Source organism: Rattus rattus, chromosome 2 (genome assembly GCF_011064425.1).
Source record: "Rattus rattus isolate New Zealand chromosome 2, Rrattus_CSIRO_v1, whole genome shotgun sequence".
NCBI classification, from domain to species: domain Eukaryota; kingdom Metazoa; phylum Chordata; class Mammalia; order Rodentia; family Muridae; genus Rattus; species Rattus rattus.
Window position 1 is genome coordinate 77890389 of NC_046155.1, and position 23611 is coordinate 77913999.

At 45.8% G+C, this 23611-nt stretch overlaps 1 protein-coding gene across 1 annotated transcript in view; it reads right to left on the reverse strand.

The window, feature by feature from the left end:
* The window catches only part of Hs3st4 (heparan sulfate-glucosamine 3-sulfotransferase 4), a 405604-nt gene extending 399451 nt beyond the window's left edge, over positions 1–6153 (reverse strand). The window contains 3 exon segments of the mRNA XM_032892698.1: positions 5440–6091; positions 6094–6121; positions 6124–6153. Of these exon segments, the coding sequence (XP_032748589.1) occupies positions 5440–6091; positions 6094–6121; positions 6124–6153 (710 nt within the window).
* Between the last annotated feature and the right edge of the window lie 17458 nt (positions 6154–23611).

The following is a 23611-nucleotide window of genomic DNA, read 5'->3' on the forward strand; positions in this document are numbered from 1 at the left end:
AGCAAAGATCGAGTGTGGCAGTGCACAGCTATGATCCCTGCACAAAGGAGGCTGAGGCAGAGGAACTGGGCCTACCTGCGGGAAGGCTAATTGGAAACAAAACGATATTTTACTTATGAACTTTCCTTCTCTGCCTCAATGTTTGCATCAGACACTGTTGGTGCTTAATGTCACATTCCAGGGAGGTATTTCCCCATAGCTCTTGCAAAATGCTAGAAAAGGGAGAAATGCTAACCCAAGTAGCACATGCAAGCCACAATTCTGGCCACTGCACCCCAGTTCCTTTCCTAAATGCGTTTAGCCCAGAGGTCACAAACTGGTTGCAAGTCGGGTGCAGGCAGCCCACAGATGGGTTTCATTTGTGCTACAGTGTTGGCCTACACAGCATGTTTTAAGGAACTGAAATCTGAAGCCAGCACTAAAAACCAGAAGATTTTTATATCAAAACCTGGCTTCCCATTTCTTCTTGCAGAATAAAGATCTGATAACCCTTCGGGTCCTGTGTGCATGGAAGTGTAGCCAGAGCAGGGCTGACGCTACCCTTCCATGGGGAAGGGAGCTCAAGAGCATCCTCTGCCAGCTCGATACTTTCATTCATCTGACCCACATGGGCCCCAATGTCACCTGAGTTTGTTTAAAATGAGAAAGAGATGCAGGTTGCAAAGTCCTCCTTGTTGGGCTTTTTCTCCCAACAAGCCTGTTGGAAGAAATGACTGTCAGACACACTGAACCTGAGTGACGTCATATAACCTATGCACTGGAGCTCAGTTGGCCAGGAGGTTGCAATGTCTTGTGTGAAGTCAGTTTCCTCTAGAGTGATGAACGAATGCTGCAGAGCCACAAAATGTGATTCCTCCTCAGGACCTTCGCACTCACTCTTCCCTCTGCTGGGAACTTCTCCAACTGGTTCTGTGTCTCGCCATTTCACTCCGTTTACATAATTCCCATCACGGGATCACCTCAAAATAACACATCTGTATGTAAAAACACCTATGAGAGTGCACACACGTACACACACACACACACACACACGTACACAAATGTGCGTGTGTACATTCGCACATCAGTGGTCTCAAATAAGTTCTAAGACTCAGTAGCAACAATGGCATTGAGGGCATCTTAGAAACTCAGAAGCCCAGCACCTTGTCCCACCTCACCCCTCCACACACACACACACACACACACACGCACACACGCACACAAGACCTGTAGCATCACAATCCAAGCGAGCAAAGATCTCTGGGCGTATTTAACATTTAAAAGCTTGACACTGCACAAGAGGCACCTAAGGACCTACAAATCGCTCAAGGATACCTCATTACATTCTCTAATAACCACTTTTAAAGGGTTAAAAAGAAGTGAAATTGGGGGTTAGGCTGTAACTCTGTAGGGAAAACACACAGGAGACTGTGGTTTTAATCTCCTAGAAGTGCCAACAACAACAACAACAACAACAAAGCACGAAATTAATTTAATAATGTACATTATTTAGTTCAGTATTAATGCTAGGGTTTCTATATGCCATGAGTAGAAAATCACTGTTGAGCAACTTTTCATTCTCTATATTTTACGCTTCTGGCGTATTCCAATTCGGTCCCTTCAGCTGTACCAGTCATTTGCATGCGGTTAGTTGAGTCTCCCTTACTTCCTTCATCAAAGCAAAACGTTCACACTGTTTGGTTTGCCTATTTGCTGACTGTCCACCTTCTCACCACACTGACGTTTTCAGGAGGATGGGGCTCCACCCACCTCATGCTTCACCGTACCCTCCATTCCTGAGACAGCACTGGGTGCACACTCGGCAGTCACTAAGAATTTCCTGAAGGTAAGGACTGGAAAGACAGCTGCCCTTGGCGTTTAGTGAGTGGCAATGTGGTGTAGGCAAAGAGACAAAGCCATCTGCAACTGGACAGACGCAGGTTTGAATCTCAGCTCAGACAGCAACCAAACCAAAGGCCTTGAGCCAGCCACTGACCTCCAGGAATAAAGAAAACATGGTCAGAAAACAGAAATGCTGCTGCTTAGTTCACAGCATAATCTCAACGCTGCAGTGAATAACACATCTAGAGAGTGCCAGCCGGCATTATGGCTGGCATTCCACAAATACCAGCATCTCATGTCCTCAGTCCTCTCTCCAGACGCCAGCTGAGAGTGCTGCTGCCAACCACTGGGGAATAAGAGCTGAGCATCCTGCAGCTCGCAGTAAGTTCCCAGGGTTACTCCGCCCTCCCAATAGAACATAAGACCATAGACCATCCCCTTGGAGCTAAGCAGCTTCTGGAGCAAAATATCATGGTCACTATACAGGCAAGTAACAGAGAGGCAAGTGCTTCTATTCCTCTGTCATTATGATGAGTTCTGTAGTGGCAGCCAGGAGTCTGACCCCAAGGTCCCATCCCTTACAAGGGTTCAAGGCCTCTGCCAGGACCATTTATCAGTCTTAAGGAAACTGCTTATGGTTTTGCTCTTGGAGATAGGTCCAGAAAGGCAGAAGAAGAGGGTTTGATCCACTAGGCTTAGTAACCATGGACTGGGTCAGTCCATCACTGAGGTTAAGCATCTCTACAGCCTGAACACACACATCCTAATCCACTAGTCCAGTGCTGCCCTGAAAATCGAATGTACACCTTCTGGTCTTCCAAGTGCTTGTACATCCCATTAGATCGACAGCATGGGTGCAAAGGAAAACCCGGATTTCGGGACAGCTGGAGTGACGCCACAGAAATGAACCTGCTCAAGCTGGCCTGCCAACTAGTGGGGAAGCCCAAGCGAGTTGTAGCCGCTCCAGTTTTGCCTCAGCTCTTCTTGCTTGAAGCACAAAATCCAGGACCACTTGCAGAACCAGTGGACAACTGGGAGCACATTTAAAACTATAAATAAGTAAAGGAGTGAATGGGTTAAATAAAGAAAGAAAACTTAAAACCTTTAGCTAACCTGTGCTTCTTCAGTGAAACCACCAGGCTGTAGACAGCAGACATGGCACAGGCAAGTTAAGACGCCATCATCCACAGTCTAAGAGTTGCTCTGGGAACCAAGACTAAGGGTTTCTACCCCTGGTTTGAATCAAAGCCACTATTCACATTTCTACATTGTATCTATCATGTACATTCTACATGTATCTATCATCCCTCCTTCCTACATGGGAGAGAGTCTCAGGGCAAGCATGAAAAGACAAGACTAATGACGTCTCACAAATGTCTTCAAAGCGTGGCTGCCAGCAACGAGGCTGGGAAGCTTACTGGGCTCTTGGGGTCCCCAGGAGCTTCCGCGAGTCTTTCCATGAGCCATGTTTCAGTGGCTAATGAAACCTGGGCTGTTAGATCGTCACACACGTCCATGAGGCTTGCCCTTAAAGAGGGTCTCCGCCTCACCTCCAATTGGCATCACTCAGCCTTGTGTGCTTCTATATGGCCAGAGGATGAGGGCGGGGGGTTGAGGACCGAGAGATATCAAATGGTTCTCTTACCTGGGCCCCAGTGGAATTTGTTCTAGACGTACCAGTTGTTTTTAGCAGCCCCACTAAGGGCTAAGAAACACCAAGCCACAAGTACTGGCTGGGATCAGGAGGCTGAGAGTATCACTACACCACACACCTTCAGTCGCCATGTTTTGATGTGAGGTAACTCCTAATCCTGGCATCAATGTAAAAGAACCTAAGAAATCAGTCATCTCTTTCTTTTCATTTAGAAAACTCTCCAGAAAACTCTCCAGAAGCCAGGACAGGGACTTCCTAGTTTAAGCATTCCCACCAACTTCATTGGTCATCCAAATAAAGCACTTCTTTCTGTAGCTCCACTGCAGCAAAGCCACCCAAACACACACGCTGCAAGGTTCGAGCTTTATACCCCTCTCAAAGGGCATCTGACGCCTCCCACAAGATGCCCAGCTTTAAAATTAGAACTGGGAGGGGGGGATGCCCACAGTTACCCTCCTATGGCTAAAGCTACCCCACAGAAGAAATCAGGACACTCCTGTAGCTCACCAGTAAACAGCCGAACCCTTCCCAGACATCTTCCCCTGTCTTTATTTTGCTGTTGTTGCATTAATCATGCTAACACCTTTTTAATTATAATCACAAACTGGAAGCCATGGCTTGTGATGTTATAAATAAGGATTTTTTCCAGTTAAATTAGGCACTTGCTGTTTTATGTTTTGATAGGAAGGGACTGTTTGAAGCCTCCTAAAATATCCCAATTAGTTCTTGCTGTTGAAACAGACAAGACATTAACAGACACATTCCGTGTCTCAGTGTGATGTGCTGGAATGTTTATGGCTCAGTGTACTTCTCCGCAGCTTTTGAAGCACAAGGCATTTTTTTTTTAAAAGTGGGAGAAAACAGTGACAACACACATGCTTATTACGCATTCCCAAAGTAATAGCCAAAAACTTTTCCCAGGCTGTAATCTAAACCCGGAAAGCATGTCTCTTCGACAGGAAAACAACTCTGTCACAGGACAATTTTACCTATTGGCTCTGTGGAACTGATAGCATCGCTTCAGCTGACAAGGGCTCTGTTTCTGTTTGACGGTTGCAATTAATTATTGAAATGTGATCGAGATGGGGCCACACGTCCAGATCTGTTATCCAGAAAGCTATGAAGCAGGAGGAAAGAGGGGGACAAGAGAGAAAAGGGGCTTGCATTCTGAGCATGTGCACGCACCAATGTTGTTTTAATGTCGGGTCTGGCAAGAAAGACAGATAATAGCTATTTGACCTGCACTTAACTTTCTCCTGCTCCTTTCCTTGCTGCACCAACCCCTGACGGTGTCAGAAAGAGGTATGTAGCTCCCCGCAGAAGTAGCTCCGAACGTCTCCAAGGATGCTCAAATTAGAAAGATCGCTGCACAGGGCACAGACACTCTTAGAGCACTAACTGGCATCTAGGCACCTAGGCTCCTGATACTAAATCAACCCAGTGTTCATTCAGCCAAGAGGGACAGAAAGTTACAGAGGTAGGAAATAACCTTCCTTTACTATAAAGCTAAAGCGCCTACACCGTTTTTTTTTTAACTGTTCATTTTGCTCTGACCTTAAAACACTGAAGTTGGATTCCAGCCACGCAAACGCTTTTGAGGGAGCTTTTGATTGATTCCTGGGGATCTCAAAGCCCGTCGTCAATTTAGCTCTCCTGTTTCATTCCTCCGCTGGTTCTCAACCTAGAAGCCCAGCGCCCTGTTATCATCAGCCTGGGCTGGGAAACACCCCGCAGACAGGAGGAAGAGCTGGGGATTCCCAGATTCGGAGCCTGGTTGTTCTCCAAGGCACCTGCTCCTCCCCTTTCTCCGAAATAAAGTGATCATTTAGCTGGAGTCCTGTTCTCTCCTCCGCACCGAGAGACTAAGCACAACCAGGCCAGGACTCCCACTGCCCTCCCCTGGATGCCCAAGCTATGGGTTCTTAGGACCCCCTCACGCGTCCCGCACTCCGCAGCCTTCCTACCTGTACCACTCCAGTCCCTTCTCGTAGTTCCTGTCGAAGAAGTGCGGCTCTACGCCCACTGCCCTTACGTCCGGGTGGACTCGGATAGCCTCCAGCAGCGCGCGCGTCCCTCCTTTCTTGACCCCGATGATCAGCGCCTGGGGCAGCTTCTTCTCCCCATAATCAGGGGTGCTGGCGGGGCCCCGTTCCGCACTCCCGTTGGCCGCCCTCCGGCCTTCCAGCTCCTCGGCGGCGCCCGGCTCCTGCGCCCCGCGCCCCAGCAGCGCGTCCTGCTCCGTGACGGCGTCTCCCGGGGCAGGCGGGCTCCTTGGCCAGGCGTCCCGAGCACCGCCACCGCTCGCCAGTCCCCAGCCGTCGGCCGCGGGGGTCGTGAAGCGCTCCGGGGGCTCGGGCGGTGGCCCGCGGCTAGCGTTGTCCGGCGGCGGCGAGGAGGCGCCGGGGCGCACGCCAGGAGGCGGCAGCGAGGGAGGTGGCAGGCTCGGCGGGGGTTCCGCGGCGGATCCCGGGGGCTCCTGCAGCGCCAGCGGGAACTGCAGCGAACCCGAGCCGCCCAGCAGGCTATAGCACAGGTAGGTGACGGACAGGGACAGGGTGCACATGAAGAGCAGCTTGCGCGCCGGCGGCCCCTTAGTGGAGGCGCCGGGCAGCGGCAGCGCGCGGCGAGCGGCGGCGGCGGCGGCGGAGAGGCGGAGGCGGTGCGGGCCACCGGGCCATCGCGGCTCCCGGCTCGCGGCGGCGGCGGCCCGGCGCTGCCGGACATGATTCAGCCGCCGCCCCCGCCGCCGCCGCCGCCGCCGCCCAACCGCCCCCAGGCTGCATGGAGCGATGCCGCTGCGCCCCCGGCCCTGGCTGCCGTCCCGCTGCGCCGGGGACAAGCCCGGCCGCATGGCCCCTCCCCTCGCGAACCCCCGCCGCCCCCCTCAACCTCAGGCCAGGAGCCCGAGGGGGGCGCCCAGTCGCGGCGGCACCTGCTCTGTGCGCAGCGCCCCGCTCTCTCCGCGCTGCCGCTGCTACCTCTCCCACAGCCCCGAGTTCCTTCCCTGCTGCTAACTTTCTGCCGGGAGAGAGGACGGGCGCTGAGGGGCGGAGGCGAGGGGGCCGAGCGCGCGCCCGCCGCCGCCCGGGGAAGGAGGGGTGCGCCTCGCGCGTGCCTGCGGAGGGGGTGCGCGAGAGCGGAGGCGTGCGCCAAGGCTGGGGCGCCCGGGAGAGCGGAGATCCTGGCCCCCACCAGCCGCCGCCAAGCGCGCGCGGAGGACCCCGCCCCGCCCTGGCGCTGCGCTCCCACGGGAGTCGGAGGTGCCCGCGTTCGCCAGCGTTCGCTCAAGACTCTTGGAGGGAATTGTAGCCCAGAGCTGGCCAGGGCCGTCGTGCGCTGGGGAAGCTGCGAGCCTCGCAGTGACAAGTTCCCCCAGGTCTCCTCCGGTGGGACTCTGAGAAAACTCAGCCCATTTCTGACTGTCTCTTCCCTAGCCTCCGTCGGGCCTTGCTTTCTGATGCAGTTCTTTCCCCACCCCAACTTCCACCTCTCCAGCCGTATCTTTAAGGCTCCTGGTGGGTGGAGCTTTGACACAGACCCCAAGGTTTCCCAGACTAGAAGCTTTTGCCCCTGCCTCATCACCTAGTAACTGTACTTTCTGCTGGGAGATGGCGCTGTCCTCTACCGGGTCCCTTTAACTACAGGTGCACCCACCTGTGCCCTGTGGGAGGCACTGCGGGGCTAAGGGAGCTTTGGGGTTCCCTGAGCCGACACAGACTGGTGTCCTCAAACACTGAATAAGCAGAGGGATGTCTGCGTGTCACTTCACTGAGTATTTTAGGTGCCTGTGCTTAGCAGAGAGATTTCCACCCCTCCTCTCACTCGGTGGTGTCAGAAGGCTTTGCGAGATTCTAAAGCCTTTACCTCAGGAAAAGGGAGAAATGGAAGCTAGAATTGGGGAAGAGGCCATCTAAGGAGGCACTCTCAGGAACCCTTCGTTCTTACTGGGACTGGCTCTAGTGTGCTCTATCCTGCTGGGCACAGCTAGCTGGGTACCCAGACCATCAGCTCCCCCCTCTTCTGCTGCTGAGGCTGGCTTCTCCTGTTCTATTTGGTCTCATAATGGGAACAATAGTTGAAAGAAAATGTATATAATGTCTAAATATTAACAAGATACCTAGTGCCAAAGAGAGGAAAAATGTTAATCAAATATGACGAAGACCAGGGACTTTTCCCTGGGTGAACAAAAGCTCGCTGCTGCTCTCAGCTGGACATGAGTCTTCTACACCGCAGCTTTGGTTCAGATAAAGATTATTCCTTTATAATATATTTTTTATGGTACACAGGAGACTCTGAAATACGGAGCCTGGTGTCCTGTAAATCACTCCCTGTAACTAGGGATGCTTTTTTTCAACCAACACACAACTGTATTACTATAACGTTAATGGGAAGGGCCAGCTGAAGCTGCCTGAAATGTCACTTCACCCAGCCCTCCTTCCACTCCAAGTGCAGCTTTCAGCTCATCTGCCAGGAAGTCTGGGTGTCTGCTAACGTCACTGCATTGGGTTGGACTCCTTTTCCTAACTAGGGAGCTAGGATGCTGTAGCCAGAGCCTTCCTGCCCTTGACCCCCCGTTTCTCAGACTCACCAGGCTCTCACCAGTCAAAACAAACCTGCCCTGTGAACAGTTTTTACTAAAAGTGTGCTCTCAGACTTGGAAATTTCTTTGATAAAATTGTGTTAAAATGTAGTCCAGAAAGGGCAAACTGATAGCAGATATCTGACATGCAGCAACAGGAAGATGGGAAAAGGTTTAAATCGGCTCCAAACAGTTGAAAACTGCAGACTTTTCCTGAAGGATCAGTCTACTCACTGAGAGTCTGAATACACAACTCTTAGGGTTTCCACTGCTGTGAAGACACACCATGACCAAGGCAATGCTACAAAAGACAACATTTAATTGGGGCTGGCTTACAGGTTCAGAGGTTCAGTCCCTTATCAAGGCAGGAGCATGACAGGCATATGTGGGGCTAGAGGAGCAGAAAGTTCTACATCCTGATTCAAAGGCAGGCAGAAGAAGACTGGCTCCGGCTTGGCTAAGAGGAGGGTCTTAAGACCCACCCCCACAGTGACACACTTCCTCCAACAAGACCACACCCACTCCAACAAGGAGACACCTCCTAAGAGTGCTACTCCCTGAGCCAAGCATATTCAAACCATCACAACTAAGGCTCGAAACTCAGATCTAGAACTCAGGCCTTTTAGAAGAGCCTACAGGCTGCTTTTTCACTGTCTGTCTGGGTTGTGCCTGCACATTTATGATTCTTATATGAGACGGATTTTTCAGAATTCCTTCTCTTTCTGATACCCAAATAGCCACAGTCAAAAGCATGACATCTCATTGATCAAACACCATGCCCACAAAGTGATGGGGAAGAGAGGGGGTGGGGGGGAGTGTGTGTGTGTGTGTGTGTGTGTGTGTGTGTGTGTGTGTGTGTGTGTGTGCGCGTGCATGACATCTCATTGATCAAATACTATGCCCAAGAAGTGATGGGGAAGAGTGAGTCTGTCTGTCTGTCTGTCTGTCTGTCTGTCTGTCTGTCTGTCTGTCTCTCTCTCTCTCTCTCTCTCTGTGTGTGTGTGTGTGTGTGTGTGTGTGCGTGTGCGTGTGTGTGTGTGTGTCTGTGTGTGTTTGGTTTTGTTCTGCTTCTTAGAGAGAAACTCCGCATTACATACTAAGGTAGTTGCAGGCTTTTATATATGAAAGAGTTCCCTGAGAACATGTCCTTAAAAAAAAACTTACAATCAAAAGATGCTCTCTATGTAGAGAGAATGCCAACTGCAGGCTGCAATGCCCACTGGGTCTGAGGAGGGGAAGTAGGATTGTTTTTTTGTTTCCACTGCCAACACCCGTGCTCACTCAGGCCTATCTGGGTTTTCACAGTTTTCTCCCAATGCATCTCCAGCCTCCAAACACCTCATTTCTATTCATCCTAGGCAGCAGGAGCAAGTGGATCAATGCTTCTGAGGAATGCGTCTTGCTTCTGCTAATGCCCTTTCTGGATCTTTCCCTACCTAATAAACTTCTACCTCCCTCCTTTGGAAGTCCCACCTTTCATGCACCCCACCACCCTGCCTGATGAATGTGGTCTCGGGCCCTGTGATGCCATCGTGTTCTGCTTTGTACAAGTCACACCGAGGTACTTTATATTATTTGGGTCTATTATGAAGGGTGTCGTTTCCCTAATTTCTTTCTCGGCTTGTTTCTCTTTTGTGTAGAGGAAGGCTACTGATTTATTTGAGTTAATTTTATACCCAGCCACTTTGCTGAAGTTGTTTTTCAGCTTTAGTAGTTCCCTAATGGAACTTTTTGAATCACTTAAATATACTATCATATCATCTGCAAATAGTGATATTTTGACTTCTTCTTTTCGATCTGTATCCTTGACCTCCTTTTTTTTGTTGTCTGATTGCTCTGGCTAGAACTTTAAGAACTATATTGAATAAGTAGGGAGAGAGGCAGCCTTGTCTAGTCCCTGATTTTAGTGGGATTGCTTCAAGTTTCTCTCCATTTAGTTTAATGTTAGCCACTGGTTTTTGCTGTATATAAACTTTTTACTATGTTTAGGTATGGGCCTTGGATTCCTATTCTTTCCAGGACTTTTTATCATGAAGGGGTGTTGAATTTTGTCAAATGCTTTCTCAGCATCTAATGAAATGATCATGTGGTTTTGTTCTTTCAGTTTGTTTATATAATGGATCCGTTGATGGTTTTCCGTATATTAAACCATCCCTGCATGCCTGGGATGAAGCCTACTTGATCATGGTGGATGATTGTTTGATGTGCTCTTGGATTGGTTTGCCAGAATTTTGTTGAGTATTTTTTTATCGATGTTCATAAGGGAAATTGGTCTGAAGTTCTCTTTCTTTGTTGGGTCTTCGTGTGGTTTAGGTATAAGAGTAATTGTGGCTTCATAGAAGGAGTTCGGTAGTGCTCCATCTGTTTCAATTTTGTGGAATAGTTTGGATAATATTGGTATGAGGTCTTCTATGAAGGTCTGATAGAATTCTGCACTAAACCCGTCTGGACCTGGGCTCTTTTTGGTTGGGAGACCTTTAATGACTTCTTCTATTTCCTTAGGAGTTATGGGGTTGTTTAACTGGTTTATCTGTTCCTGATTTAACTTCGGTACCTGGTATCTGTCTAGGAAATTGTCCATTTCCTGCAGATTTTCAAGTTTTGTTGAGTATAGGCTTTTATAGTAAGATCTGATGATTTTTTTTGAATTTCCTCTGAATCTGTAGTTATGTCTCCTTTTCATTTCTGATTTTGTTAATTTGGACACACTCTCTGTGTCCTCTCGTTAGTCTGGCTAAGGTTTATCTATCTTGTTGATTTTCTCAAAGACCAACTTTTGGTTCTGTTGATTCTTTCTATGGTCCTTTTTGTTTCTACTTGGTTGATTTCAGCTCTGAGTTTGATTATTTCCTGCCTTCTACTCCTCCTGGGTGTATTTGCTTCTTTTTGTTCTAGAGCTTTTAGGTGTGCTGTCAAGCTGCTGACATATGCTCTTTCCTGTTTCTTTCTGCAGGCACTCAGCGCTATGAGTTTTCCTTTAGCACAGCTTTCATCGTGTCCCATAAGTTTGGGTATGTTGTACCTTCATTTTCATCAAATTCTAAAAAGTTTTTAATTTCTTTCTTTATTTCTTCCTTGACCAGGTTATCATTGAGTAGAGTATTGTTCAATTTCCACGTATATGTGGGCATTCTTCCCTTATTGTTATTGAAGACCAGCTTTAGGCCGTGGTGGTCCGATAGCACGTATGGGATTATTTCTATCTTTCTGTACCTGTTGAGGCCCATTTTTTGACCAATTATATGGTCAATTTTGGAGAAAGTACCATGAGGAGCTGAGAAGAAGGTATATCCTTTTGCATTAGGGTAGAATGTTCTATAAATATCCGTTAAGTCCATTTGGCTCATGACTTCTCTTAGTCTGTCTACGTCTCTGTTTAATTTCTGTTTCCATGATCTGTCCATTGATGAGAGTGGGGTGTTGAAGTCTCCTACTATTATTGTGTGAGGTGCAATGTGTGTTTTGAGCTTTAGTAAAGTTTCTTTTACGTATGTAGGTGCCCTTGTATTTGGGGCATAGATATTTAGGATTGAGAGTTCATCTTGGTGGATTTTTCCTTTGATAAATATAAAGTGTCCTTCCTTATCTTTTTTGATGACTTTTAGTTGAAAATTGACTTTATTTGATATTAGAATGGCTACTCCAGCCTGCTTCTTCCGACCATTTGCTTGGAAAGTTGTTTTCCAGCCTTTCACTCTGAGGTAGTGTCTGTCTTTGTCTCTGAGGTGTGTTTCCTGTAGGCAGCAGAATGCAGGGTCCTCGTTGCATATCCAGTTTGTTAATCTATGTCTTTTTATTGGGGAGTTGAGGCCATTGATGTTGAGAGATATTAAGGAATAGTGATTATTGCTTCCTGTTATATTCATACTTGGGTGTGTTATGTTTGTGTGCTTTTCTTCTCTTTGTTTTGTTGCCAAGGCGATTAGTTTCTTGCCTCTTCTTGGGTATAGCTTGCCTCCTTATGTTGGGCTTTACCATTTATTATCCTTTGTAGTGCTGGATTTGTAGAAAGATATTGTGTAAATTTGGTTTGTCATGGAATATCTTGGTTTCTCCATCTATGTTAATTGAGATTTTTTTGCAGGATACAGTAGCCTGGGCTGGCATTTGTGTTCTCTTAGGGTCTGTATGACATCAGTCAGGATCTTCTGGCCTTCATAGTTTCTGGCGAAAAAAGTCTGGTGTGATTCTGATAGGTCTGCCTTTATATGTTACTTGACCTTTTTCCCTTACTGCTTTTTTAATATTCTTTCTTTATTTTGTGCGTTTGGTGTTTTGACTATTATGTGACGGGAGGTGTTTCTTTTCTGGTCCAATCTATTTGGAGTTCTGTAGGCTTCTTGTATGCCTATGGGTATCTCTTTTTTAGGTTAGGGAGTTTTCTTCTATGATTTTGTTGAAGATATGTACTGGTCCTTTGAGCTGGGAGTCTTCACTCTCTTCTATACCTATTATCCTTAGGTTTGATCTTCTCATTGAGTCCTGGATTTCCTGTATGTTTTGGACCAGTAGCTTTTTCCTTTTACATTATCTTTGACAGTTAGTCAATGATTTCTATGGAATCTTCTGCTCCTGAGATTCTCTCTTCCATCTCTTGTATTCTGTTAGTTAAAGCTTGTGTCTACAGCTCCTTGTCTCTTCTTTTGGTTTTCTATATCCAGGGTTGTTTCCATGTGTTCTTTCTTGATTGCTTCTATTTCCATTTTTAATTCCTTCAACTGTTTGATTGTGTTTTCCTGGAATTCTTTCAGGGATTTTTGTGTCTCCTCTCTATGGGCTTCTACTTGTTTATTTATGTTTTCCTGAATTCTTTCATGCATTTTCTGATTCCTCTCTGTAGGCTTCTACTTGTTCTCTAAGGGAGTTCATCATGTCTTTCTTGAAGTTCTCCAGCATCATGGTCAAATATGATTTTTGAATCTAGATCTTGCTTTTCTGGTGTGTTTGGATATTCCATGTTTGTTTTGATGGAGAATTGGGCTCGATGGTGCCATGTAGTCTTGGTTTCTGTTGCTTGGGTTCCCTGTTGCCTCTAGCCATCAAATTATCTCTAGTGTTACTTTGTTCTGCTATTTCTGACAGTGGCTAAACTGTCTTATAGGCCTGTGTGTCAGGAGTGCTGTAGACCTGTTTTCCTCTCTTTCAGTCAGTTATGGGGACAGAGTGTTCTGCTTTCGGGCGTGTAGTTTTTCCTTTCTACAGGTCTTCAGCTGTTCTTGTGGACCTGTGCCTTGAGTTTACCAGGCAGGGCACTTGCAGCAGCAAAGTTGGTCTTACCTGTGGCCCGGGCTCAGAGTTCTCTCGGGGTTCTGCCCGCCAGGCTCTCCATTGGCAGCAACAACCAGGAAGATCTGCGCCCCCTCTTCCGGAGCCTCCGTGCCCAGGGTTCAGATGGCCTCTGGTGTTTTCCTCTGGAATCAGTAATGTGTGCAGAGAGCAGTCTCTTCTGGTTTCGCAGGCGTGTCTGCCTCTCTGAAGGTTTAGCTCTCCCTCCCACGGGATTTGGGTGCAGAGAACTGTTTATCCGTCTGTTTCCTTCAGGTTCCGGCGGTGTCTCAGGCAGGGCTCCTGCTGCTCCTGGGCCCTCCCCCACAGGAACCCAGAGGCCTTATACAGTTTCCTCTTGGGTCAGGGATGTGGGCAGGGGTGGGCAGTGTTGGTGGTCTCTTCTGCTCTGCAGCCTCAGGAGTGCCCACCTAACCAGGCGGTAAGGTATCTCTCCCACGGGTTCTGGGAGCAGAGAGCTGCTGCGGGCGGGATCCGCGGTGTGGGACTTCCGTAAACACAGGACGTGCCCTGATCCTGAGGAATTCTGCCTCTGTTTGTCCCGATTCCACCAGGCAAGTCACTTGCAGCAGATAAGTTAGTCTTACCTGTGGCCCGAGGCTCAGGAGTTACGCTTCATGGGTTCTGCCACAGGCTCTCCCCGCGGTGGCAGCCCAGGAAGATCTCACGCCGCCTCTTCCGGGAGCCTCCGTGCACCAGGGTTCCAGATGGCCTCCGGTGTTTTCCTCTGGAATCAGTAATGTGTGCAGAGAGCAGTCTCTTCTGGTTTCGCAGGCGTGTCTGCCTCTCTAAAGGTTTAGCTCTCCCTCCCACGGGATTTGGGTGCAGAGAACTGTTTATCCGGTCTGTTTCCTTCAGGTTCCGGCGGTGTCTCTTCTGGACATTTTTAAAAAAGAAAAATATCAGAAGTGTTTTGGGGGTTGGGGATTTATTTAATTGGAGAGATTGTTTTTAAAAAATAAAGACATAAGGAAGAATAGTCAAGAGGAGTGAATAATAGTCAATATTCTCCAGACACTGCCCAACCTCCTTGTGGGGACATGGGAGGGATGTGATTTCTGGATTCCTTCCACAACATGGAGCCATGGAATGTTCCAGCTACGGAAACACAACCTGAGCAGAAGCTCAGAGAGACACTGTCCTACTAGGCAACTGTGGAAGGAGGAGCTCCTTAAGAAGAACACAGACCCAGTGACATGCATACGACAGAGAAATAATCCTGCATGGGTTGTAACATGAAAGACATAGGGCTTGGTCGTCATCACAGCACAACCTATACTGTCCGGCTGATTACTATACACATGCTAATTTTGATTTGACTTTCACTGGCTCTAGCTCAGGAGGACTCTAGCTTGTCATACCTAGAGATACCTGCACAGGTGTGCTTATGGCCACATAGCCAAGACACAGAGCCAGCCGGTATGTCCAGCACCAGATGAAGAGATAAAGAAATCTGAAGAATGAAATTATGTCATTTTCAGGAATATTGAATTGCGGTCATGATGGTGAGTAAAATAAGACAGAAAGTTGGTATCACACCTTTCTTTTGCAGAATCTATCGTGTGTTTGCGCAACTGCATGTGTGTCTCTGTACGTGACCTGAAAGTGGTGGGGTGTGCCAAGGACCAGCCTCAGCTTGGAGAGGGCTTCTAAGAAAGGGGGTGCCTGGGAGCTGCTAAAAAGAATGACTGTAAGTCAAACTGTGGGTGCCAGTTGGTGGCCTATGTCCTGCCCCATACAGCTCTTCAGTCTGCTTTCTCCCTGTTCTGCTTTCTCTAGAGATCTCCAGACAGCTTTCTCCACCCAACCCCAAGATGTTCTGCTCGAGAGAGTTCTCCAAGTAGTGCTCTCTTGCTATTCTAAAAGCTTCTCTGGATAGCTCATCTCTTGCAGATCATATGCCAAGTCTTTTATTTTCATGCCATTTACTCCAGGTTCTGTTTTTGATTATTCTATTAATCAGCATTCCTTCACCCCACCCTCTTGATTCTTAAAAGACAGCAAGCACATGTTTTTTGTTTGTTTGTTTGTTTGTATAACATTTCTAAAGAATCCAGAGATCTTTCTGCCTTTGTTAAGCACAGACGATAAGCTAGCTGGGTGGAACCCAGGCCTGAAATTATCATTTCTACCATTCCTGGGCCTAAACCTAAATTCCCTCTGTCCCAGGCTGACTTTGAACTCAGGAATCTGTCTGCCCTTGTAAGCAAAAGAAACTTAGCTGGGTGGGATCTTCTGCGATCACCACTCCCTAAATCTAAATTTCTTTATCTCCTTCCTTAGTATCTTTCTGACAAGTTGACTCATAATGCAGCTGCTTTTGTTCTTTTAGATTCATGAAGCCCATCTTATAATTCATATTGCATCTTTATATTCTGCATAGTTGAGAAATTATATATTTTGGAGCTCGTGTTATTAGAGTTCTTTCCCACAGCCTTAAGGGCTGTCCTGAAGTTCCCAACATTTACCATTTTGCTGTGATGTCAGCCACACCCCCTGGACTCTTGCTGTCTCTGATTATCATGGAGTCATTAACGTTAACAGGGAGGATATTTCTTGAAGGAGGAACATAAAAATTTATACAGTATTGTACAAACAAGGCTTACCCCCACAGCAGCCATGGAAACTTGTGGAGGCCCATGCCCTGTTGGCCCTATTCCAGGGGCAGAAGCCATGCCATTCCACCCCTACCAAGGCCATGCTGGACAGGGCTTGGGTGTTATTCAGGAAGAGCAAAGGAACTACCAGGAAGGGCAGTTGGAGCACAAAAGAGAATAAAAGAAACTAAATATGAACAAAGGACAGATATATGTATATGAAATTTAATAGTGATGCTCACTGATTTACACAATGAATACACATTAATAAAAAAGTAAAAATAAATAAATAAAACAAATAAATAGTGAAATAAAAGGAATAAAATAAAAAAAATCGACAAAACCCTGAGGGACTTCATTCCTCAAGTGTTAGAATTCTGTTTTACAATTTGGCTAAGTAATGAATTAGAAACTACATCAATGATTTTCCAAACAATACGGAAGAACACTTTCCTCAAATACAGCAGATAATGAAGATGCACATCTGGAAAAAGTTGAGGGTAAACTGGGTAGACTTTGGGGCAAAGCTAAAATAATGAGGACAGGGGCTATGGCACTGTTAGGCAAGAAGCAGAAGATCAATAATGCTACACTGATGACCAGGAACAGTGGGACCCAGCTCTGGGAAAGAACTGAGAAATCGGGAGTTGCTTTGAGCTTAAAGTCTCATGTGGCGAAATGTCGGCACCTGCGCTGCCAGTGTGTGATATCGGGCGTAGATCTGCGGGATTAAAAGAAAACACGTACACGGGTCACCCGTTTTCAGCGAGTGCCACCAAGGCTTTACTGAGATCTCCTTATATACCAAAGGCAAAAGCCTTGGAAAACAACAAGGCAGGTGAAAATCCCTAACCAGGAAAACAGGAAAAGTCTATGTGGTGAAAAGTTTCAGGCCCAATCAGGGGCATAAATAACTTCTTAAACAACAAGCTGGAAGGCTCTGTGGGGAGGAAGGGTGCCATGGAAAATCCTAGCCCCAAATCAGGGGCTAAGAGCAGCTGCCAAGGGTGTAAACAATTTCTTGCTATAGCAGGCTAAAAGGCTCAGCGAGGGGGAAGGGAAACACCAAGGTAGGGCCCAATGAGCATAGAAATCAAGTTGTCTGTACACTGGGCTGAGAAAGGTAGGGCAAAAGTGTGCTGGTCAGGGTTTCCATTGTTGCAATATACACACCCGTGACAAGAGCAACTTGGGGAGAAAAGTGTTTATTTCATATTATAGTTTGTAGTCCATCCAACCAGGGACATCAAGGGAGGAACTCAGGGCTGGAACCTGAAGGCAGGAGCTGATGCAGAGGTCATGGACGAACCCCACTGACTGGCTTGTCCTCGTGCCTTGCTCAGCCTGTTTTCTTATAGCACTCAGGACCACTACCCCAAGGGTGGCACCACCAATAGACTGGGATCTCCAACATCAATCATTAATCAAGAAAACGAGCCACAGGCCTGTCCACAAACCAATCTGGTGGGGAAATTTTCTCAATGGCAGATACCCCTTCCAAAATGACTCTAGTCAAGTCCACACAAGAACTACCCAGCACAGGAAGAGTCAGTAAGTCCTGTTTGCATCTCAACGGATATAAATATTCACCTGCCCTTTTTCCTACATGCAAATGAGAACACTCCTGTGTGTTTGCTTGCTGTTAACTTGTGACTACGAAGTGCCCTGTGGTCCTCTCCTTCCCTTGTCCCCTCAGGAGAATCTATTCAGAGACGGGCAGTCTTTAAAAGATAGTCATTACAGAGGACAAATAGGTAGGCTGCTAGCACCATAGGACGGTGGTTCTTATAAGAACAAAAAGATAACCCCCTTTCTGTTTCTCTCTCCCTCCCTCCTCCTCCCTTCCCCCTCCCTCCCCCAACACACATTTTTCATGTGAAGGCACTACAAGAAATTGGCTGTCTACAGGCTAGGCAGAGTCTTCCCCCAAACTCAGACCCACTGGTGCCCCGGTTTCGGATGTGTAATCTGCCCAGCTGTCTGTCAAGCCTCACATAGTGAGTTTTGCAAGGCAGGCCAGACTAACTGAGACATTTATCTTTCATGTCTTGTATGTTTCGTGCATTTAATTTGTTTATTTACTTCTTTGAGGATAGAGTCCCACGATCCTCCTTTAGGCTAATCCCCTCACGCCAGCCTCCCGAGGGCTGGAATCACAGGTGTGTGCATATGGGCACCACACTGCTCAGCTGCTGGTTTGCATTTTTACAAGTTTACTATTCCCTCAGTGCGGTTTCTTACTGATTTGTAAAGGCCTATTATTTATTAGGGCCATCGGGGTTCTGTCCCTCTGTCACATTTCTTCCAGTTATTGAGTTAGCAGCTTTCCACGTCACTGCTTTCAGTGTTTCTGATGCCCCAACTTCCTTCACTGCTGTATGGTCAGCCTCTCAGTCATGAGTCCCCCAAGATGTCAATATTCATCTATAATGTTGCTAGTACATTTTACATTTTATGTTTCTACATACAGCTCTATATACACAGATTAATATTGGTTTTCAGTTTTGCACAATAGTCTAACTTTCCCCCTTTGTTTTTCTAGCACTAATTATTTCTCAACGGCTTGACAATCCAACATCGTACAAGGAAGCTACAACATTGTAATTTTCCCATCCAGAATATAGAAAGCATCCCAACTCGTGCAAATCTTTTCTTGTATTGGACACGTGCAATAATGCAATTATATGGATATAAGTAATGTGTGCAAACCTCTCTCTGAATCCATGTTTCTGTGAGGACTGTTCAGCTTCGTGCAGTTTTATCAAATATCCTTACTGCTCTTGAACTTTGGCCATTCCTTCATCCTTTCAAATGTCACTTTTAAGCTGGTACATTCTGGACTCTAGATGAGGCTAGAGGCTAAATTAATGAAACAGACAAAAAGTTGTTTGTTCTTGACTTTTTTCACTTTTTCTTTTCTTGTTCTTGTTCTTCTTGATCTTCTTCTTCTTCTTCTTCTTCTTCTTCTTCTTCTTCTTCTTCTTCTTCTTCTTCTTCTTCTTCTCCTTCTCCTCCTCCTCCTCCTCCTCCTTCTCCTCCTTCTCCTCCTCCTCCTCCTCCTCCTCCTCCTTGGTTTTGTTGTTGATGTTGTTTTTCGTGTTTGTTTTGTTTTGAAGGCAGACACAATTAGGAAAGCACATTTCATAAAGTGAGTCAGACTAAAAAGGAAGGAATGTATGGGGCGGGGAACCTAACTTAGTGAAATCCCATTGTGGATGCTCCTAACCTAGTGGGAATGCTAAGAGAGAAGGCCTCACAGATGGTAAGGCAATAAGGCAGTTCGTTCTTGTATAAAAGAAAAATGTAATTGAGCTGGGTCAAAGGGGATATTCCTAGTAAGTTCGATGTTATGTACTTTGTCATAAGCTTACTAAGCAACTTAAATTGAAAGTAGCTTTGTAAAAAGAAAAAGGATATTTTCTCAAAATGTACACAAATACTGGGGTGAAACGTGATGAAACATAAAAAGAAGACATTCTAAGTCTGGAACCTTGTGTTTCCTGCCACTGCTTCTGTTCAGCATTACTGTGGCTTTACCAGATAGAACAGCAAGTGAGGAAAAATAATAAAGGATATGAACATTAGAAAACAGAAAATCAGCTAATACTACTGTCTTAATGAGGCTTTCTATCTCTGTGCTAAAACACCATGACCAAAAATAACTTGGGAAGGAAAGGGTTCGTTTTGGCTTATAACCTGTAGTCCATTATAAAAGAAAGTCAAAGCAGGAAGCTGGAATCTGAAACAGGCCACGGTGGATGCTGCTCACTGGATTGCTGCTATGGCTTGCTCATCTTACAACTCAGGACCACCTGCCCAGGGATAGGACTGCCCACAGTGGCATGATTCCCATAGGCCAATCTGGTGGGGGCATTTTCTCAACTGAGGTTCTCTCTTCTTAAACTACTCTAGCTTATGTCAAGTTGACATAAAAACTAGCCAATACAATTGACCCCCTATCCATATGACATACAAACACAGCACTATTCATCTATAGCCTTTCCTGTCTTCCTTATCCCTAAGATCTCATATTAATATCTACATTATAGTTTAAAGCATTTCAACTTTATAAAAGTCCACAGTTTTTAAGAATTCAAACATTTTGAAAGTTTTGTCTCTTTAAAATATCTAAGGTATTTAAAAGTTAAAGGTTTTTCTAAGATATACAAAGTCACCAGCCTGTGATGGCCCACAAATTTAATCTCAGCACTCAAGAGACAGGCAGATCTCTGAGGGTTCAAGGCCAGCTTGGTCTACAGAGCAAATTTCAGGACAGCCAGGGTTACACAGAGAAACCCTGTATCCAAAACCAAAAACTAATGCACATATAGAAAATATCCAAAGTCTCTCTAAAATCCCAAGGTCTCTTAGCTATGGGTTCCTATGAAATTAAAAATAAGTTAAAGATTTTCTTGTTTCAAGAGAAGAACCAGGGGGCAACCACAACCAAATAAGGGCAAAACCAAAAAGCAACTGGGTCAAAAAGTTCATTGCCTGACATTTGGGACTCATTCACAATCCTCAACTCATTTAAAATCCTCACATCTGGGACTCATTCAAAATCCTCTGGGCTTCAAAGGGACAGAAAATATGACTCTAACATCCATAACACACACACACACACACACACACACACACACACACACACACACACACTGCCTCCTAGGCTCAGGCTGGCTCTGCTCCATGATTGCAGCTGTCCTTTGCAGTCATCCCCTGGTCCTGACATCTCAAAATGCTAGGGTCTCCACTGCAACTAGGTTTCACCTTGACCCACACCCTCTCCTGAGCTCTCTTCATGGACAGTGCCATGATACAGTGCCATGATACAGTGCCATGTTTTAATGTCTTTCCATAGCCCTTTCAATTCTGGAGTTTCTACTGCAGCTGAGGCTGCACCTTCACCTCTGACCTCTCTTAGTTCTTGGCAAAGCCTCATCTGTTGTCCAGACCCCTTCAAGCCTTCAAAACCAACACCACCTGAGAACTCTTACACATTGCCAAGTTTGGCTGTCAGTATGAGGTACAGGCTTGGCCACCTCTAGACTACAACTTCTGTGGAAACACTTTCCAGAAAATTTAGCCCCAATAAACTGGTCTGTTCTTAATCACAGATGATTATTTAGCCTCAGATGACCAGTATCAATTTTCCCAGCAAAGCAAAACTTTCACTTGAGTGATTCTTAATTCTAAATATCACATAAATGGCCTAGATAGAGTTTTTACTTCCCTCAGAAAACTCACAAGCCAGGCCTCTGTTGTTTGCTTTGCTCTCAACATTACCCTTCAAGTTCCCCAACAGCTCACTGAGCTTTGAACACTCAATGGATTTTCTCACCAAAGTTCCATAATCACTCCCCAAACTACACAGCTTGTCACAGCAGTACTCCACAATGTGGTGCTGATTTCTGTCTTAGTTGGGGTTTCTGTTACTGTGGTTAAAACACTATGGCTGAAAGAAATTCAAAAGGGAAGAGTTTATTTCACTGTGTAGTTTAAAAGTCTTTTTTAACACTTTCATCTCAAACTTTTAGCCTCCAAAGGTGCAAATAAATAAATAAAAATTTGTAGTTTAAGCCCATCCAGTGTCTAGTGTTTTATTATGGTGACCTTTACAAAACTTGCAACATCTAAAGAAAGTATGAGAAAATGTAGCAAGCAGCCTACACTGGGTACTAAGATCACAAAGAATTTTGTATATTTGAAGCAGAAGGATGTTAGTTACAAAAGTACTGGGCAGATCCTCAGGAAAGCATGACTATATGCAAAGGAAAATTATCTTTGATAACCTTCTGCGTTATTTGGTCTCCTCCAGAGGTCGACTCCTCAGAACCTTCTACCCATGAGTCTGCCACCTTAAGACTTTATCATTGCTGCAGCCAGACCGCAGAGAGGAAGAGCATCCCAGAGAAGACAGCACATTCACTGGTTCCCACCCAAAAGTCTCTGCATCCCTTCCAGTCATGCCCCACTGTCTGAAACAGCCTGGTGTCCCATCTGCCCACTGGTGCTGGAACGACCTAGCACAGCTATGCACGAAGGACCAGAAGACACACCTGTTTGCATACACAGCCTCTCCTCTGAGCTGTGACTATGAACCTCAAACAGAGAAATAATACTACATCATTCCACCAGTCAGGCCTTTCCTGAAAAGAAGCAAGGTTGGAGGCAGGGTGGGAAACTGATACCCGTGAAGAAGGTGCACAGCAGCTATGGAGAGCTATGGTCTGATGTCTACACTGCTCAGGTGAAGATACAGAAGTGCTTATGATGTAGTTCTGGTCCAAATCCAAAGGTTTAAGAACAGAGTGAGCTTATGCTGCAGTTCCAGTCTAAAAGCAAAGGCCAGATCTCACTGCCCAGGGTGAGGGCCAGCCTCTTCACTCTCTCTGGTGTCATAGTTTGGAGGGGTCTGTTCACTTTGTGCTTACTTAATCTACCGACTCACCTGTCATTCTCACCCTGCAGCCATTCTCACAGACTGTCCAGCATTCCACCAGGTATCTGGAGACCACATAGCCAGTAGTCGAGTAGATACATAAATTACCCATCACACCTCTCACAGGGAGTGAACTCTTCAGCTTTAATCTCACATTGGTGCAGTCTTCCCCTTATACAGTCCTTATGTATACTCTTTCAAATGCTAGATTTATTATTGCTTAATTAATATTTTAATATTAAGTGTTTTCTTCTCCAATAAAACCATCTTTTAATATTTGTAGTTTTTAATCCAAATTGATTTGTACAACTGCTTGGTCTTTTCTCCTTTTTTCTTTTTTTTTCTTTCTTTTTTTTTTCTTTTTTTTCTTTTTTTTTTTGTTTTTTTTTTTTTTTTTTTTTTTTTTTTTTTTTTCTTTTTTTTTTTTTGACAGGCTTTCCCTGACTGGCCTCAACTTCAAAATGGATCCTTTTGTTTCAGCTGCAGGCTTGCTCTTCGAAGCTCTCTCAGTCACTTACTCCTCACACACTCCAATCCAACTCTTTCAGTTGCTCACTGAGGCCCTCTATGCCCTCTACACTTGAGCTATCTTAATTTGACATAATTTATGAACTATATTCCAGGACTGCAATTAAATAGTATGTCTTTACATAAACCAAGAGTCTATTGTTTTTCTGGGCCTAAGGAATTTGCCAGCCATGATTTGATCAAAGCAGGCAAACAAATAAACTAGAAACATTTTCATAAGGAAATAAACATGCTCAGAAATGTAATTCTGTCTGCCAGTAAATACCACAATTAGAAGATATCTTCCTTTATTATTACTTTTTTTGGTTTTCGTAATTACAAAATAAAATATGAATACATATTCTTAAGTTAAACAAAAAATAAATCCAAGATTACAGATGTAATTGGAGGCTTCTCTATTAACAAATATTGAGTTTACAAATTCTCAGAGATATAATGAAAGCTACTCTTCAAATTAAAATTACATCAGGTCTGCTGCTGACACATAAAGTGGCCATGTTTGCCTGGGGCTGTGTGCCTTTGCTCCTGTTCCTGGGATTTTAAGGCAAAAGCCCTGCCCTTAACTCCAAGATGCCAGGTCCATCCGGCCACTGCTCCAATACCTCGATTAAAGAGGCAAATAATGGGAGGAACAGAGGGGGGATCTATTCAGTTTGGCCGCATGAGGAAGAGAGATGGTAGAAGGGTCCAGGATCTCCAAGGCTGTC